The 21,180-nt window shown below is 35.3% G+C and overlaps 1 protein-coding gene across 8 annotated transcripts in view; it reads left to right on the forward strand.

Annotated features, from left to right (window-relative positions):
- LOC138698191 (protein 5NUC-like) overlaps positions 1–21,180 on the forward strand; it is a 372,815-nt gene that overhangs the window by 287,202 nt on the left and 64,433 nt on the right. For 7 of the 8 annotated variants that reach the window (XM_069823952.1, XM_069823951.1, XM_069823945.1 and 4 more), the window contains 2 exons: positions 14,991–15,311; positions 17,799–17,974. In XM_069823952.1, coding sequence (XP_069680053.1) covers positions 14,991–15,311; positions 17,799–17,974 — 497 coding nt within the window. Of the gene's footprint in view, positions 1–10,621; positions 10,689–14,990; positions 15,312–17,798; positions 17,975–21,180 lie in introns of those variants that run through there. The other variant, XM_069823953.1, reaches the window with a different exon arrangement.

The raw sequence follows: 21,180 nt of genomic DNA on the forward strand, positions 1-21,180 counted from the left end.
TAATAATAGGTACATAAAGAAAAATACGTAACCCAACTTAATTGTTAGGATAATGGTAATGATAGCAAGACATTTAAAGGGCTCGTCAACATTCTGGACTATTTGCACCCATATGTTCACTTTCAAGCAAGGTCGGTTTAAGGGCCCCGAACTTGAGGGGAGGGGGCGGTCCTGTCATCACACTCGTGCAAAATAGTACATTATGCAACGAGCCTATAATGGTAGTAATTAAGACGCGAGTATGTTTGTTTATGAAACAAGCGCAAGTGAGTTTCATAATTTTCATACGAGCATCTTAATTACCATTATAGGCAAGTTTCATACTACTTTTTATGCTCGACCATATTTCTAACTTGAAATTATTCATAAGTATTCATGTTATGGTTATCTAAGTGAAGATCGGAACTGACCTAAATTGTGAGATCTGCGCAGACGCGAAAGTTTCGATTTTTTCCGAGGGACTAATGTCATTGACCTTGATATAATCTAGAGAATAACATGAACATTAATATTGATATAACCTGGAAATTGATTTAGATTTGAAAAACGAGATGACAAATTGAATTTATTTGAATATTATTTACAATTAACGCTAATTATTATAACAGAACATAAACTTGTGCGACAGTATTGGATTTCCAGCCTCCGTGACGTTTCGCTAATTGTCTTTCGATTGCATATCCGAGAATAATCGATACTTGCAGTTTTATAATGGTACAATGGTGATTTCTCATTGGCTGAACAACTGAAGTATAATGAATAGGTGTACTTTAATGAGGTGCATTAAAGGGCTACTACCAGGTGTATAATTACTTCATTTCGGCATGGTCGAGCATAAACATTATTAATAATAACAGGTTGAATTTCCCGCTGAAATTATCTTCTGTCATATGACTATGAAAGCAACATGAAAGGAAAAAAAAATGGAACACAAGTTCGTATCCGTCAAGAAAACCAGAGCTCGTTATATAGCATGCTGTGCTCAAATTATGAGCTTTGCTAGATCTTCAGTAATTGCACTAAATTTCTTTGGTATATTATAAAGAAAGTTTGCTTTATTTTCTGCATCTGTGAAGTGCTGGGAAATTTCCACTAGTTTTACTCGTATACACTGAACTGAAACAAGGTGGAAGGCTAGAATAATTGAATAACTGTTAGATACGAGTTTAACAATATAATACATACGGTATATTAGAAGAGATGAAAGAAAATTCTGATGAGGGCCACATGTATTACAGTAAATTAGGCAGTCTGCTAAAAGAGATCACAACATTAAAGTTTTCTTTGTACCTTGTGACCTTGTACAGAATCTTAGCCATGTTATTAGAGTTAATAAAGCAATTCAATAGGAAGGCATGTAGTTGAATACAACAATGAAACTGATAAATGCAAGCAACAGTAGGTGTTATTTGAAGAATTTAGGACCAGTGGTTTTGAAAAATCTGAAGACAAAGCGAAACGACTGGTAACATCTTTAGGGAGTGGTATTCAATGTAGGCTACAGATGCCAGGTCTGAAATGTGAAAAGGCAGTTTTCTTCTGAAAGTAGGGATGAACCCATTACAGGAGAAGAAAATCGTCTACGAATGAACTTTTCCATGTTGTAATACACTCTGCTCTAATGTCTTTGAGATTTCAACAGCTAAGTAATTGCCGTGATATTGTGTTCAGTGTTATTTGGAATATTAAGAATTTGAAAAGAAACGAGGAAATTCAGAATAACAGTTGTAAGACGCTTTCAGATGCTTTCAAAGACCCGAAACAAAAGTCAGGAAATTTAAACTCATGAAATCTTGCTAATAAATTAGTGCTATTTCCCATTCATTCACAGCATTCTGTCCAAGGGCAGATCTTTCACTGCAAACTCAGCATTCTCCAATCTTTCCTATTTTCTATCTTTATCTTAGTCTCTGCATATTATCCATATATCTTAATGTCGTTCTATTATTTGATATCTTCTTCTGCCCTGAACTCTTCTCCCGTTCACCATTCCTTCCAGTGCATCCTTCAGTAGGGAGTTTCTTCTCAGCTAGTGACTCAGCCAATTCTTTTTTCTCTTCCTCATTAGTTTCAGCATTATTCTTTCTTCACCCACTCTTTCAAACACAGATTCATTTCTTATTCTGTCTGTCCATTTCACATGCTCCATTCTTCTTCATATCCATATTTCAATCGTTTCTAGTCGCTTTTCTTCACTTCGTCGTAATGTCCATGTTTTTGCCACATACTACACTACACTCCACACAAAGCACTTCACTAGTCACTTCCTGAGTTCCTTTTCCAGAGGTCTGCAGGAGATGCTCCTTTTTCTGTTAAAAGCTTCCTTTTCCATTGCTATCCTCCTCTTGACTTCCTGGCAGCAACTCATGTTAGGTACTGCTTAAATAGTACTGTCAAAGTATTTGAAGCTATCCACTTGTTCTATAGCCTCATTTAGAATTCGCAAGTTTACATTCTTTATTTTCCTTCCTATTCCCCATGTGACCACAAAATTTGCAACGATTATTGTCCAACAGTACTGGTACTTCAGTAGCCTATATCTGTGGAAAGCATTTTTAAGACATTTTTCCAATGCGACAATTACATTGAGAACTTCTCGTGCAGAACGGAACTTTTCTAAGCTGAAATTAATGAAAAGTTACTAGAGATCTTCTATGAGTGAGGCCTTTCTGCACTAGCTGCGAAAAGGTAGATAGCACGTTCCTTACAGATTGAGAAGTTCGTGAATGTGTTTGCTGCTCAAAAAGCAAGAAAAGTTAAGATATAAGTGAGTACTGGCAATTTCTTAAAATTCAAAGAAGCTAAAAAAAAGAAAAGCATAGTCCAGTTCAATTTATAAATTTTCTAATTGCAGTTACTATAATAAGCAGGGAAAGGATTTATATGTAAATACATTTTTACTTATAAAGCTAATATAATTTATATTTTGCATTATCTTTATGTTTCACAATGTGTAGGGTTGAAAAATCCTACTTTTATTTTCCATATTTTTCCATATTTTAGAGTTTAGTACATATTTTCGTTAATTTCCATATATTTTCCATATTTCATATAAAACAGTCCATATTATATTAGGTTTAACAATAAAACAAAACAAAATTCCATTAACTTTTAAAAATACATTTCAACAATAGAGATTTAAACACATGTTCAGTAATCCCTTTAACATCAGAGTTATTTGAAAATTAGCAGTCCTATCAACAATGGGAAAGTAAGTTACAAAACTGTATTAATTTAATTTAAAATTTTTAACAGACTTCAGTTGTGCAGCTCAACAGTTAAATGCCAGTCAGAGTACACATAGGTTCAGTTTTGTAAATCATACTATAAAGACGGTAAATATGCCAAAAGTACGTCATTCAGTCAATTTAAAATCAAAACTAACAAGTTACATTTCAGAATTTAAAGAAGATGGTTTATCAACTGACAATAAAATATTATTTTGTAATTTGTGTCAGTGTGCAGTATCATCTACACAAAAGTTCCTGGTGCAACAACACATTACAACTAGTAAACATCAGGCCAACAAACAACTAAATTCCAAGCAGAGACAATTATTTTTAACACAACCAACAACATCGAATGTAAGATCTGAGTTTAACATCGACCTGTGCCGTTCTCTCATCTCTGCTGATATTCCTCTCTACAAACTAAAGAATAAGGTCTTCAGGGAATTCCTTGAAAAATATACTCAACATACAATCCCGGATGAGTCAACACTTAGGAAGACGTATGCTCCATCCATCTACGATGAGACAATACAGAAGATAAGAGATGAAATTAAAGATAGTTCAATTTGGGTTTCCATTGATGAGACTCCCGACAAAGAAGGTAGACTTGTTGGTAATGTAGTTATCGGTTTGTTAAGTGAACAATATTCTGAACGAATTCTTTTACATTGTGATGTTCTAGAAAAGTGCAATAACAAAACTATAGTTAAACTGTTCAACGAAGCTATGGGTATCCTGTGGCCAAAGGGTATTATGTACGATAATGTGTTATTCTTTATTAGCGATGCTGCCCCTTATATGGTCAAAGCTGGACAAGCATTATCTGTTGTATATCCTAAATTGACTCATTTTACTTGTGTGGCGCATGCATTTCATCGTGTGGCAGAAGTGGTCAGAGACAATTTCCCTAAAGTAGATTTGTTGATTTCATCAGTGAAAAAAGTATTTCTCAAAGCTCCCAGTAGAGTTAACGTGTTGAAAGAAATGTACCCTGAAATTCCATTGCCACCAAAGCCAATTTTAACTAGATGGGGTACATGGCTAGAAGCAGTTGAATATTATGCCGAACATATAGACTCTATTAACAATGTTCTCCTTGCATTGGACTCTGAAGATGCAGTCTCAATTGATACTGCGAAAACAGTTACCTGTGACATAAGTGTGAAGAATGACTTAGCTCACATTCAGCATACATTTTCATGAATCATAAAAACGCTCAAAAGTCTCCAAAATAGGCACCTTTCACTATCTGAAAGTTTTGAAATTATAAATAGTACTGTGGAACAACTGAATCGTGGTAGAGGTAAAGTTGCAGATGCAGTAAGAGCTAAGGTGGACACTGTACTTTCAAAAAACCCTGGATATGAAGAACTACAAAAGGTTGTTGCTGTGATGAGTGGTGAATCAACAGTGAAGATTAACTTGGACTTATCCCCAGCAGACATTGTGAAATTGAATTATGTACCAGTTACTTCTTGTGACGTCGAACGCTCTTTTAGTCAGTATAAATCTATCCTCAGAGACAATAGAAGAAGATTCACTTTTCAGCACTTGAAAGAAATGTTTGTAACCTATTGTTATGGTAACAGACAATAAAAATTGTGTTTTGTTGAAACTACATTGGAAGATAAGGTACGTCCATTATATTTTTTGTTTAGTTTGATTAAAATGTACCAATATTTAACGTACATAGTCATTTTTTTATAATTTTAAGTCCATATTTAATTCCATATTTTGGTAAAAATAACTACATATATATTTACATATTTCATATATTTTTAGTCCATATAAATCCGTTCCCTGATAATAAGATACAAATGTTACATAAACTGTTTAAAATAATTTTAAGAATAATTCAGGCTATGCTTTGTGTTTCAAAATTTACAACATAAGATTGTAAAATACCGAACGAGTTGGCTCAGTTGGTAGCATTCGAAATTCACATTTGGGAGGTCCCAGGATCAAACCCCATGGCCAGCTAATCTGACTGGGATTTTTCATGGCTTCCCTCAGTCACAAAGGCAAATGGCGAATTGGAAATTTACATACCATGATTCATCACTGTCTCAATCATGAATATCATAAACATCAATCAAAATCTAAAATTACTTATATGAATGCAAGCCATCTACAACACACAATAACAACAGTAACAACGGCCTACTGGTATACCCTCTGGTCCTAAACACGCGATATGATCGCAGATGTTAAAGCGTGTATAAATAAACTTAACAAAAAAAAAAAAATGTAAAAGTAAGAAATATACAGTATTAAATTGGACTTGGTTTTTTCTTTTCCTCTTTTAAAATTCTGCAAGTTGTAATAATTTGTATTTTGTAACTTTGATTTAATAAGAATTTTTTGAGATTCCTTTAATACACATTGATTGAGAATGACTTTTCATAAATTTAAGGAGTAAGTTAATGGAGGATCTTGATTGAACATGCGCAGTATGTTATAACTGGAACTAGGAAAATTAAGGTGTTCAAAATTTTGTTTCTGGGTCTGTACCTAGACCTAGTACAGGTAACAGCAGTTTCACATGTACTGCCCGTGTCTCGCTTCCTGAGCTGTTTTTTTTTTGCAGGGCGAGACACAGAGAGGGATAGTGGGAGGTCCTGGTGCAGTTAGTAGCCTTCTACCCTGGGTTCAACACATCAGCCTTCTCAGGGTTGCTTTCGTCAGCCATGGACAAGCGAAAGTATAGGCTGTCCCCTCACAAAACAAATTGTCTTTCTCATCAATTCCTGTAACTAAACACTAATATCAGTGGTAGATTATAGTCTCTACTCGAGATTATTTACCTAATCGTGATCACGGTTGTCTTGTGTACACATCCGTAAACACTTTCCTCTATGGCAGTTTTCTCAAAAGTTTTCCACTGCGAAACTTCATTTTAATCTAATGTGTAACTGCGGAATCCTTCTAATATTTTATTAGTATTTAATAATTAACAGACAAGTGGAAGCTAGTATCTCAATAATTCTGTTCAGTGGGACGAATGTATTTGTTTTTTAAGAATGTATTTGTTTTCTAAGCCTGCAATCTGGTTAACATCATCATCATCATCATCATCGGTGGTTTCATGTTATTATTGATTCATATTTTCGTAACATTTATATATTTTTATAGTATCTACTAAGTATAAAATGGCCACTGGCGCAGCTCAATCGGCTAAGGCGCTTGCCTACCGATTCAGAGTTTCACTCGGGCGCTGGTTCGATTTCCGCTTGGGCTGGTTGGATTTTTTTCCCCGAGGTTTTCCCCAACCGTAAGGCGAATGTCAGATAAGACTCCTGCAATGGCATAGGATAATGTTTTCAGAACATGTAATATGCTGCCGTGCCACACGCTGCAGCTGCCGTGATTGTCCGAGCAGACCTAAGAGGCATGGTTATAAACACTAGGGAGCTCTCAGCTCAGATAGTGAGACACGGGCAGCAGTGTGTCCGAATATGTAACATGGTTACGAACTGTCTAAAATATTTTCAAAGACACAGTCCACAAGTAAGAAGGCGAAAAAATGCTAGGAGTAAGGAATAAAAAAACATAACAATAACCCAAAAGGGTTCAGTAACAGTACCGGTACTTCAAATGATGAATGAATGAAATTATTCCAATGTAAATTGTGCGAATATAAAATTTAGAATAAAATTAACATGTAACAAAATATTTTTCAAACATACAAAGTCTGCAAGGGTAATAAAAAGGTCAATTTCTTTTAAAAACAAATCACCTTGTCTACAACATTCCTTTCTTTTGAAGCACACATGTAACTGCGACATGATAGTATTTTACCCACTTCACTTTCATGAGACACCCAGGAATGATCTCTTCGTTGATTTATTAAAGAATATTGTAATTGTCCTGTAGATACTTCCCCCCCCCCCCTTCAGTTTTATAGAACATTGGCTAGGGTTCCCAGACATATTGGAAATAAAGAATGAATTTTACTTAACAATTGTTTATTTTGAAGAATCGTGTCATGAAAAGCAACATAATCCTCATTGAAGATTTATTTTACAACAAGCATTGATTTTACTGTTTTTACAGACAATTTATTTCTTTCATCAGTCTATAAAGCGTTCATGCGAGAAAATAATCCTTTCGACACGCACATTTGTTCCAGGGATACACATAATGAACTCCATGACCCTCTTCAAATTTGAGAATTCTCCTTCAATACTTTTAAAAAGATTCACCCAGACTTCATCTAAATGTTTGGATTTTAACATGTCCTTCACTTCAGTGTTTTCTTTGCACTGCAGAGCTGTTTTCACTATCATTACCTCATCAAACAAATCAGATTCAACAATGTTTGATATTGCAGCAGTTTCATTCATAGTGTGGATTGTTTGAAGAACATTTTCCCAAGATAATGATATTGCTCCATTTGTCAATTTCACCATGACAAACTGTCTGATTTCAGCATAAACTGTGATCGTTCTTTTATATAGGACAATAAATTTTATGGCTCTGAAATGCCTTTTCACTAATGAGTTCTTCCTCTTGTAACACACGAAATAGATTCTTTTCTGTTGTAGTTGTCAAATTTTCATCTATTCTCATTTCACTTTTTCCAATCAGTGACTGTATAATTGATAGAGCTTCAATGAAAGCTATATTTATGCCTTCTATATTCCTGATGGTAGTATGGAAAATTTTGCACTGCAACTCCAGGAAAGTAGAAAACAGCTTTGACATTGGGTTTTGGAAAAAATCTTTCAGTATTGTCGGACATTTATCTATTGAAAGAAAATAGCTTTGAGTCCATCAAACATTTCATTCAATCTCTTGACTGCTGGATACGACGACAACCAGCTTGTCATCGAGTGTCCCAGAATCGTTTTATATTCATTGTCCACAAATTCACAAAATTCTTTCAGGGACTGGACTTGTACAGAGTATATATATAAATACTGAAATATTTACAACTGCCTGAATGTCTACAGGCAATGCATCAGATGCAGTTTGCACAGCATTGTTTATAATATGAGCTGAGCAACCAACTGCAGTCAATTCATGGCCAAATTTAGTTCGCAATTTATGTTACGCATTGTTTCTTCCTTTTCTCGAACATCCATCGAAATTGGTCCGCTGACAAGGCTACGACTTCATCCTCAATGTTCCAAACTTTCAGCAAGTCCCATATGTAGGTAATCTGTACGTCATTCTGCGCTTTCACTAGAAAGATCAATAAATTCTAGGATCATGGTCTTTTTTCTAGAATGAAATATCAAACCATCAATGGCACCAATTTTTAACTGCCATGGTTTGAAGCATCAAACATGATAGATATAGAATTTACTTTGTACAGTTCCTGTTTGAATAGACTGATTGCAAATGGAGCTGAAGATTTACAATAATTGACTGTGTGTGGTGTTTTTTTTTTTTTTTTGCCCACATAAATTTTGTATCATACAATTTGCGTATTATTTTAGATGTACAATCCATCGACCTAAAACTTTGGTTATGGAAACTTGTGATATGCGAAAGTACCTTCATCTGCAGCAAGATTCTTTGCCACTTTCCTCGTAACTTTTTTGGTAAAGAAATCACTCACTTTAGCACTTGTACTAGCTCGAGATGTAGATTTGTGTCTTTTCATAGCAATGTGCTGGATAATTTCAGACTTTCCGACATGCTTGATGCTAAGCAATCCATCGCAAATCATACACTCCACTTTGTTGGTCTAGCCCAAATTAGATGATTGTCTCAAAAATTGAAATTCAGTTTTTTAAGTGCAGTATCTGTAAAAATACACTTCCTCTTCGGCAGATTCAACGTTCAACACTCAACAGACCCACAGAAAAACTGAAAAGCATAAATAGCACTCATACAGAAATAGACTGCTCCTGAAGCAACATGCTGTTTCTCTCAGAGCAAGGTAACCTGAAATGGTGATTGTGACAACGCGATTTGTGGCTGTTGCGGTATTGCTGTCACTCAGAATAATTGCTTCATAATAGCCTAGCTACAGTTATCTGCAATTGGGGACCGTTTTTGCTAAACTTGCTAATTGAAAAACTAAATTTTACAGGAAACACAAAAAACTGAATGGAGACAAGTAGGTTATAGGTGCAACAATCACACTTTGACACACTACAATGAAGAGAAATAATTCAATTTTACTAATATGTTTAACATCGTGTAGAGGCCTGCCTTATGTTAACGAATCCACCAAAATCTCAATTTTGCAAATTTTGCAGTTAGCAAGTTTTGCAAAAATGGTCCTCAATTATGAAGTGCGATCTTTGTAATTTGTAATATAGAATAGACATTGTAACTTTTCCATTTTTTCTCAACTTAAAACTATAAAATACGAGATGGAAAGCTGTCCTGAAGACTTTTCTTGGGACAACAGCACGCATTAGCGAAAAACAGGACAATTCCGTATTTTACGGGACATCTGGGAACCCTAACATTGGCTAACAGTTTTTAGGTCTCTTTCTTGGAGCTGTGACAATAATTTAAGAGGCGTAATTAGTTTTTTATACACTTTCTTTCTGTATTGCATTTTGTATGTAGCATGTATAAGCTACATAAATTTTAATATAAAATGCATTCGCTATAAAATTGTTCCTTTAAAAAAATCGAATAATTATTTTACAGATTCATGTAAGATGCAGTAGTTTGTAATATTATTTTAAATGTGTTACTCATTGGAAGGGAGTAGGCTTATTTCCTTGTGGTGTTACTTAAAGAATGGCTCTCAGATCCGCTCAGGATCCTACCAAATTTGAGTAGGGGTACTGGGTAAAATGGCAATCGGAACAGGTGCTGACCACACAACCTCATTCTAGTAAAGTCATGAAAGCATGGGTTACCTATGTCTGCATTCCCCTCATGCATCTTAATGGCTTCTCAAGGGAAAACTTTTACCTTTACCTTACATAAACATTTGCAAGTGATGTGAATATTATGTAGGCCTATGTAGTGGCATATTAAGGCTCATTCCATTTAATTAAAAATCTTTGAGGTGTAGGTTCAATGGTTCATGTGTAACATTTATTTACAAGTGATGGTAAAGCCTTGGACAATAAACCTGCTCTATCTTCTTTGGCACTGTACCTGTCCTACTGTTTTGTAGCCTTGGGCATTGAAAACTTTAAATTCGCCACACGTTTCTCTGTGGATAGGAAGTAATTCTCTTCATTTTTTCAGTTTATTCTTCTACATAATAAAAAAAATCACGAAGAATATCATTCAGCTGTTAATGAAATTGGACAGCAATGTGTGTTTTTAACTTCAAATAAAGATTTGCTATATTCTTACTGAAAGTAAATTTATGTGCATGACTCATAGATAATCAGGGTGTCTACTGGTCATGAAAGTCATGAAAATGTATGAAATTGTACAGGTGGTCATGAAAGCAAAGAGAACGTAATGAAATTGAATGGATGGTCATGAATTTTTTACTTTTGTGTCAGCACCTGAATGAAGACAAGTTAAACTCTGGTAAGTAGATATTCATTTATTGATAGGTTTGTCATGCTGTATTTGTCTCCAATGATGACAATGATGAAAAATACAATACATTTTGACAGAGGAGTCTTAAAACTGAATTTGTGGTAGTGTTCAATGTTCCATGCTAAGTGGTGAGGGTGGAACCACAGATTTTTTTTTTTCTGATCACACACCGATCAGCCACATGCATTGTACTTAATTTAAAGTAAATCAGGTTTCTATGTGTATATTCTTCCACACGACTGTTGTTAATACCCATATTTTAATTTCAGGTACTGAAAACAAGTGTTTGATTCATAAACTTTTTCAAGATGCTGGGCAGTGCAGTTTCAATGAAAACTGGCTACATCATTATGACTTAAATGACTGAAAATTGTGGCTTTGATCAGTAGGAAGTATTAAATTTAAAGCAAGGTGTATTATGTGCAAATATGACTTCGATATTAGTGCCAGTGGTATTCCATGTGTCAAAACACATGAAAGAGGAAAGAGAGATTCAGCACTTGTTCATTCATTAGTTTCAGGGCAACAAAGTAAGCCACCTTTTGCTGTAGTACAAGCAGCATCAATACAATCACAAGTTTCGTCTGAAGAGAATTTTAATAATGAATTGTCATCACTTGCTCCTACTACAACTTCTAGAGCTTCAGTTGAAGAGAATTCTAAAACAAGCTCATTGAAACATTTTTAGTTAATGATGAGGTAATAAAATCTGAAATTATTTGGGCTATGAATAAAGTGATGTCTCGTTATTCAGTAAGAAGCTCTGGAAACACAACAAACATATTCCAAATTAGGTTTCCTGATAGTGTGATTGCCAAAAAAAATGAAGTTACACAAGAATAAAATGTTATGTACAATTACTTATGGACACAGCCTTCATTTGCAGAATCTTCTAGCTAACAAAGTCAGAGAAGCTGGATTATTTTGTGTGTCATATGATGAAAGTTTAAACAACGTTGTTCAAAAGGGACAAATGGATTTGGTAGTTCGTTTCTGGGATCAACAAAGTCAGTCTGTCTCTACATGATCTTAACATAGCTGTGTGTTTTAATTCTGCCACATCTACTGATTTACAGTCAAGTTTCTTGGAGGGTCTGAATAGTTTAGACTTGGCACCTAAGAACATAATTCAAATTTCAATGGATGGCCCAAATGTAAACTTGAAGATGTTGCATGATTTGCAAGGATTTCTATACAATGAAGAAGATTACCAACCACAGATGTTTTATTGTGGCACTTGTTCACTTCACGTAGTGTGCATGGAGCTTTAAAAACTGCTAACAATAAAAGTTGTTGGAATGTTTGTGAGTCTCTTAGTACGACTAGTACTTTATGAAGGATTTTCCTTCAAGGAAGGCAATCTTTTTAAACATTACTGGGTTTTTCAAGTTTCCTCTCAAATGTTGTATAAGATTGGTTTAAATTATTGAAGTCAAGATAAGAGCAATTGAACTTGCAATACGTTTGAAGAAGCATGTTGCTGAAGTACACAAAAGATCACCAAAAACTAGTAACGTTGAAAAAATTAAACATAATTTAGAAGACAGCATCCTTTGTGTAAAACTTGTTTCTTATACAATGAAATCCCTCTTATCTGGCACCAAAATAACCGGCAATACCAAAACAACGACACTTTTGGCTAGGCCAAAAAAAAGTCATTCATGCGAAAGGGAAGAGTCAAGCGAAGATGTGAGTGGCTTTCGTGGATCGCACATGCCGCATATTGTTTACTCTTTACATTATTCAGAAAACCCCGTTATGTCCCTGGAGTAGATCAGGTAGCATTGGTAAGCTGTCACTTGGGCCTTGCAAGCAGTGTGCAGAGACAATATCTTTAAATTTATCACTTGAATTCGCTTGTTTCGAAAGGGTGTTGGAGAAGTCTAAACAGGAAAGTGTGAAATTCTTTGTTATGCTTTAGCGTGTGAAAGTTCCATTCGAGTGATAGATAGTAAGCCTATTATATAAACAAGCAGACATTAGAGATATGTTAAAGAGGTTCAAATCATCGAGCACTACTTCATCATCTTCATAATTGCGACGTTGGCTACAGTGCTCTTCACGTCACATGGCCGCCATTTAAAATTGTCATAAGGTTACGAAAACTTTTGGTATTTTTACGCTATTATGTATTATGTACCGGTATTGCAATAATTATGAACAGATGGATGTACATTACCGTATTCAGTACTAAAAATAAAAATTGTACGTATTTCCAGAACTTTATTTTTAAATATCTATATGAAAATTGCTAAATTTCAACATGGAAAAAAATGTTTATACAGTACAGTATCGGTATGACTTTACATAAACTATAAACGTATTTTCCAATTACCAGGCAAAATCAGTTATCCATCACTAGCTTTGTCCCTCAGTTGCTGGATACGAGGAATTCTACTGTAACAGTATCAAATGTGCAAAGATTTGTTAAGTTTAATGTATAGCATTGCTTCTCGATTCATTAAGAAAAATATTATGGAAATGGCGACATTCTAGCATATTATTTGCCATTGATGTTACGAAACCATGTAATTGTAAAACAAGTCACTACGTAGATATTGAATTTGGTGCCACTGCTGCTAGCAAGAACTGCAGAGAAAAGGTTTCAGAAATGAATGCACAGGTATTTTGCAAAGTCTGTATCTAAAAATTGCAGAGAAGAGTATTTTGAAATCGAAGATTGTAAAAGGTGACTCATGTTTATCGCCTGGAGTTATGCAGAGTTCTATTTTGAGGGATTCTTGAATGACATTTCATTGCAAGAATTTGTGTCAAAAAACATAGGACTTCATCATTAGGTGATGTGAAAAGGGAATATTTGAAATTTTGTGAATATTCTGAAAAGCAACTGAAACAGTTAAATCCTAAGAAGAAAAAACTTGATCACTTCCTGATGAATTTACTACATAGTGCGAATCATGATTTTACAGAAGCTGCTATGCATATTTAATGACAATGCTGCAGTTGAAAGAGGCTTTTCTGTTAACAAAGAATTTTTAATTGAAAACTTAGAAGAAGATGCAGTTGTTGCAGAAAGAAGTGTTTTTTTTACAGTGCAATACAATCGTTAGGTGATTTACTTAATAGTGAGAAAGAATTGATTGTGAACATAACAAAATCTATGATACTAGCTGTGAAAAATGCTTCGTCAAAAAGAGTACACGCCTTAAAAAGAGAAGAAATCTGATGAAGATGGAGAACAGTTCAAGAAATAAAAACTCAGAGTTAAGAAAAGAAAACTTATAGAAAAAGCAAACGTAGAAGCTGAAATTTTAGATGTTGAGATTTCAAGTTTAGCTAAGGTACTTAAAACTGACTGTGAGTCTTTTACAGTGAAATTTAACATTATTCATAAATTTTGTACTTTGATAGTTTTTATATTGCCTTAAGGAAACTTGTACGTTTTTACAGCATTACTACCGGTAACTTATGTTAAAGGAATTTGTGTCTTAATAGATGTAATGATAACTGTTTCTAGAAATAGCCTATTTTCATTTCTTGAAACATATAAAATTTGATGAATGGCATAGTTTGAGTTATCATTATTAGTAATTACATTATTCATGTTGACAAGCAATTTTAGTGACATTACATTCAGGTTTCATCTCAACTGGCTTTCAGGTTCATTAAAAAAAAAAAAAAAAAAAAAAAAAAAAACTTTGTAATTGTGCCATGCATATTGCCGAGAGGTCATGAATTTAACTAAAGAGATAATGAAAAAGTCATGAATTTGATCCATTGAAAATCAGTAGACACCCTGATAATGCATATTAACAAAATTCGACTAAAGAAATCTCTACATGCAGACGTGTTCAAAACCACTTTTTTTGTTGTCAGACATGCTGAAAGCTTGCGATTTCCGTGAAAATCGCGAAGACTTTTTGTAGAGTTATAATAATTTGTATAATAAAAAACTGTAATGTGAATGAATTAATAAATGTTTGAAATTAGCAGTACCTACAGTACATTGACTATTATTATGACACTGGTAGTTCTGTGTGAAATATTACTTGAAAAGATTTTATTTTTCCATTATTTTCTGTTGTAGTCTTTGTCACTAAATCTCATTTATTGTCAGAGAGTTCAGGGCAGTAGAAGTTGTCAGATGATAGACGACATTAAGATGCATGGATTATATGCGGAGACAAAAGAGGAATACAGAAAATAGGGAAGATTGGAGAATGCTGAATAAATGAAATCTTGATTGTACATTTCCTGGTATTAAAGAATGCATTTGTATAGAACTTAGAGAAATGGACAATTTTTCATGGAAATATGTTTTTCTTACAGATACACCTAAAAACAGTACAAACGAAAGCAAGTCCATTGTGACAGAAACAGCGGGAATTGGCAATGAAACACAGAATTCAACTGCATTAAAGCCTACAGACAACACGAACACTACAAACTCAACAGAAACAACTACGGAAAGTGGAGATGAAAAAACAACTCCTCTTACAGAGGCTCCACCTACAACTGTGCCTACACCAAGTGACCCACCAGGTCCTCCACCACCTCCTTCAGACATATCTATTTTCTTAGTAAATGATTTGCAGTACGATATATTTCCAGTTCATGAAGAGAATGGAAAGATATGCAATGTTGAGGAAGGTATGTACAGACTTGATACTAGTGTACTATTCAACACTCAATCAATGTAGAATTTGGGAACCTTATTTGAGAAAATGTTCATACAGATTTAGAAATATATTCCAATAATTGTGAAAATTAGTAATTTTTAATCTATACCAATTAGGGTGCGTCATTAACAGAATGTTTAAAAAATGAGCTTTCCACACTTGATTTCCAGATTCAAGTATTGGTACTGGAAAACTGATGTGAAATTTGTAGTGAACAAAAATTGATAGGTCTTTTTGCATTGCTTTCCTTTCCTTCATTATCATTCTACACTTCTTTACTTAATCATCAGAAGCACCATCTGTGCCACTAAAAGTACCATCATCATTATTATCAGAGTATCATCCTTACCATTGTCACCAGAAACATCAACCATACCATCATCACCAGAACCATCATCACCAGAAACATCATCCTCACTCCTATCACTGGAAGCATCATCCGCACATCCCCACTACTGTCACCAGAAGCATCTGCCCCACCAATGTCACGAGAAGTGTCACCCTTTCCACCACTACCAGAAATATCCCACCATCAGTATGAGAAGTGCCATTCTCACCACCATAGGACTGTAAGTGCCAGTTTCACCATTATAGCACCATAAATGCCAGTCGCATCATTATAGCACTGTAAGTGTCAATCTCACCACTACAGCACCGCAAGTGCCAGTCCCAACACTATACCACCAGAAGTTCTGTTCTCTCCACTATACCACTAGAATTGTCATTCAGACTGCTATACCACTAGGAGTGCCATCTCAAAGGCTGTAATGCCAGCAGTGCCGACCCATGGTTACATACCAGAAGTGCCATTCTCATGGCTCTACCGCTGTTGCTATACCACTGGAAGTGCCATCCCTGTTGCTATGCCATCGGAAGTGCCACCCTTGCGACTACCATCGGAAGTTTCACCCTCGTGACTTTACCACCGGAAGTTCCACCCTCGTGACTACACCACTGAAAGTGCCACCCTCGTGGCTATACCACTGTAAGTGCCATCCCATGACTATACCACCAAAAGTTGCATCTCCACAACTGTACGATCAGAAGTGCCAGACCCATGTTTTACTGTCAGGAATGTCATTCATACCATTATAGCACCATAAGTGTCATCCCCACGACTATACCACCAAAAGTGCTATCCCCATTACTATAGGCTACCACCAGAAATGTCATCCCCACGGCTGTATGATCAGAAGTACCATCCACATGTTATACTGTCAGAAATGTCATTCCCACTGCTGTAGCACCAGAAGTGCCATTCCCACGACTATACCACTAGAAGTGCCATCCCCACGACTGCACAACCAGAAGTGCAATCCCCACGATTATATTACCAGAAGTGCCAACCCACGACTATATGACCAGAAGTGCCATCCCCACGACTATACTACCAGAAGTGCCATTCCCCGATTATTCTGCTAGAAGTACCAACACCACCACCACCACCACCACTATTATCAAAATCCTCGCCACCACAACAATCAGAACCACAATCACCAAAGTATTATTATCATTCTTGGTGCAAAATAAACCCATTGCATGCAGTTCGCGAACTAGATTACCATGTGATACGTAATTCAGGCTCTGAGAGAGATTGTGACTCAGAAGTTTTGAGATATTCTTTGTTCGTCAGTCTATTTACCTATACGTAGTTGAATCTGTCAATTACCCAGATATTTGGAATAGTAGCCTAGTTGCAATGTAGTTACGTACACATATTATGTTCTCATTATATGAATTAAGTAAGTACAGTATTATAAAATGAAGTGTTAAAAAAAAAAAAAAAAAAAGGTTGTGTGAACAACTTTGAACATGCCGTTAAACTGTAAAGCATTTTGGGGGAATATGTGCAGGTTTTGTATATTAGGCCTAAAAGTAATTTCTGGATATATACACTTAAAATAGTGGAAGACACATTGGCCTAATTGTCTTTAGAAATTAAAAACTTCATCATTTTACCAATTAATGTTAGCAGTATACATCATAATGTTAGCAGTATACATCATAAACAGTCGCAAGTAAACACAGTGTTGTACGTAATCTAGTTGCTAGTAGAGTAAGTAAACTCCACTCACACAGTGTTATCAAATGCCATATTTTTAACTCTTATTTTACTGCTGATTTCTATATCATCTGAATATAGGTATTCATTTTATCCTAAATGATAACGTTAGAAGACATGCGGATTACGCCATTTATTGTATGGTTTTGTCTGGGAAGGAAAATGATCAAGAAGGAAATAGTTTGATCCGATTTTGAGAGAATAAACATTTCGTGTTACTCTGAATGAAAAGCAGTTTTTTTTATTTCATGTACATTATGCCCAGGTGAATTTACGTGCTGATACAGAATATAGCGAAATCAACTAATAATTTAGAAGATATGGCTGTGTATAATTGAAAATCAGTGTCTCTTTATTCTTTTAAAATGTATGTTACTTATGTTTCTATTTTCTCAGCTGACAAATGTGCTGGAGGTCTGGCTAAGTTGAAGTATTACATGAATGCTGAACGAAATAAGGCTCCACACAGTATATGGCTTAATACAGGGAACATGTTAGGAGGAGAATTGTTCCCAGTATTAAAATTTGATACAGCTCTGGAAACAATGAAACGTCTAGATTTCAACGCTACAGTAAGTATCAATCTCAGTCTGTTTTGAGCATTTGGTACAGCTAGAGTTATAACAGTGCAGTTAATTCCGTACATCAAACGAGAACATCCCATGCAAAGGGCATGTGGTACGACTAGGTTCACAAAAAATTACGAATGTGCGACCTAACTAAAGAAGGGTGTGAGGGGCGTAAAGAGAGTGCATGGATGAATATATAATAGGATGCGAAACTTACTGAGTTTCCCATAACACTTGTTAGAGGCACTAATGTAAAAACTGATCTTGCTGCCATCTGTTGGATGGTGGAGAACTTATACATCTAGCAGCGCACCTAGTGACGAAAATGTTACACTAATGCAGAAAATATTCCTTCCCTTCCACCCTCATCGATATTCACAACTAACCCAATTTAAAGTAAAACATTTACATTTTTATTTCTCACACCATCTTCCACTGAAAATTCTTACCGGAGGCAACAGGAAGATAAAAGAGACTATCTATTTTACACTACCCAATTAAAATATAACGAAACAGACAGAAAATAAAGCGAATGGTTAAATAATTGGGATTGTATTCTTTGGGTATTTAGTGCACAGTGCAATGGAAAAGTCTGCAAAAACTACTTAGATAGTTCAATTTATTATATTACTGCTACTTTACAATACATTGAACAACACTATTTTTACAATATCCATAAACATCACTGTTTAACATACACTGCTTATACACACACACACTTAGTATCACTTTATGTCCACATATTAGCAAGTTTCTGGCTGCTATCTTGTCTTCTCGAGCATTGTCTGTCGGTAAGTAACTATAACATCCTTGTTCTATTATGGATTTATTAATTTGTCCTACAGAATAATCTCTGTAATGTTGACAATTAATATTTGAGGAGAAAAATTTGCTCCGGTGCCAGGGATCGAACCCGGGTCCTTGGTTCTACGTACCAAGCGCTCTGACCACTGAGCTACGTCGAATTCAATCCACAGCACCAAATCGAACCTTCCTCCTTCAGTGTTTCCCTTTGTGGCCTGACTCCAAGTTAGGCATATATGTTGACGTGTATGTCTAGTGTCAACTGCCATTATACTAGGAGCGCATTCGGTTGAGTGACTTATTTAGCTGGGATTTCGCAGTTATGATGCACTACTAGCTATGAGAATATTATGGATTTATTAATTTGTCGTACAGAATAATCTCTGTAATGTTGACAATTAATATTTGAGGAGAAAAATTCGCTCCGGCGCCAGGGATCGAACCCGGGTCCTTGATTCTATGTACCTAGTGCTCTGATCACTGAGCTACGCCGAATTAATTGTCAACATTACAGAGATTATTCTGTAGGACAAATTAATAAACCCATAATATTCTCATAGCTAGCAGTGCATCATAACTGCGGAATCCCGGGCAAAGAAGTCACTCAACCGAGTGCACTCCTAGTATAATGGCAGTTGACACTAGACATGTACATCAACATATATGCCTAACTTGGAGTCAGGCCACAAAGGGAAACACTGAAGGAGGAAGGTTCGATCCGGTGCTGTGGATTGAATTCGGCGTAGCTCAGTGGTCAGTGGTCAGAGCGCTTGGTACGTAGAACCAAGGACCCGGGTTCGATCCCTGGCACCGGAGCGAATTTTTCTCCTCAAATATTAAATATCCTTGATCTGTTCGTCTCGAATGAACGGATAAATAGAGAACTCTGGGTAATCTACCCAACACGTAGTTATAATGTTCACCACCCATGACGTCGGGCACTGATCATCTTATTTGAACCCCCTTCTGTCAGATGGTGCTGACCGCAGTTTCGTATCCTATTATTTATTTATCCATGGATAGTGTGCCAATCAATGGCATATTCAGGAATAATGACATGGGCTATCACAACAGGAAAAACTAAATAGGTCTAATACACTAACATGGAAATATATTATAATTGTTAAAAAAATTGATTAAAAAAGTCTTATATAAAACAACGTATATAATATTTAACTATTAATACATTTCAGTGTACCTGTTTTATCAACATATGAACCCCAGCCATCTTTCCTTTCGATCAATTTTTTTAGAGAACTCCATAAGAGAGTACAATACCGTACTTTAAGTTCGTTTTTCAAACACACAAGGTCAAAATATGAGCTTCAAGGTTCTTTAAGTTTAGGAAATACGTCAACAGGAAGGTTTGCATCATAACTGTCAAAATTCTTACAATTTAAAAACGCCACAAACTTAAAGTGTTCCTGATATTCAAATACCGTATTAACTTAGTTTGTGAGCCTAACAGTGTCCGTCCGAACTTCACAAAATATTCTTGAATACATGACGCGAATATCTTCATCATTACAGCTTCTCCTTTTAGATCTTGACTCTTCTCCTTCATTCACATTATCAGTGATTACATTAAAATACCTTTTGTAGTCATTCTTTTTTTTTTTTCTTCTGTTTACTTTGCAGTTAATGATTCGAAGTACGCCTTCCACTCTTTTAAAAGTTTGTCTTCGTACTTACGCTGACAAAAGGGATTTTGCAGTAACGGTTTCATTTTGTATGATTCAGACATTGAATATTTATTTAAGAAGAATCTAACTCCACACACTGTTAAACAAAAATATTAGAAATACATTGTCTGATTTCCACTATAATAAAGAAAACTGCTCATACTTCAACATTTGCAACAGTGGGCTTTACTTCCTCACATCACAGCAGTAATGTGTGGCCCGTGGCTTCTGCTTGGTTACAATCTGTATGGAGTAATGGACTTTTTTTTTTTAAATCGGGACATACGAGTATGAATTAAAGTGAAATTATAATGGCAGGCAGAGTAATTTTCTCATCCCTCCATGTTAATTATTATACTAGTGTACTCAGGAGTGTAATGAATGTGATATAGGCCCGCTTGCAAAAATAAAATTTCGGGCCCCCTAAAATAAAATGTATAACCTATCAATAGCTAACAATAACATAAATATAATTATAGCAGGTAGAAGTGAAACTTTAATGCAATATATTTTCACGTTACAAGAACAAAGAGATTAATCGTTCATTATTGTAAGATTATTAAAATAATAACGATTATTAATAAATTGTATTAAAAAACAAAATATTGAATATATAGGCCTCTTATAGTGATTGAAATTAAGTAGGCGGGTAGACCTATCAATAAGCATATACTTCTAAGTTCTGTCTGGTGTTTGTTGTACTTATAAAACTTTTACTGTACT

This window comes from Periplaneta americana, chromosome 4 (assembly GCF_040183065.1).
Source record: "Periplaneta americana isolate PAMFEO1 chromosome 4, P.americana_PAMFEO1_priV1, whole genome shotgun sequence".
Taxonomy (NCBI): Eukaryota; Metazoa; Arthropoda; class Insecta; order Blattodea; family Blattidae; genus Periplaneta; species Periplaneta americana.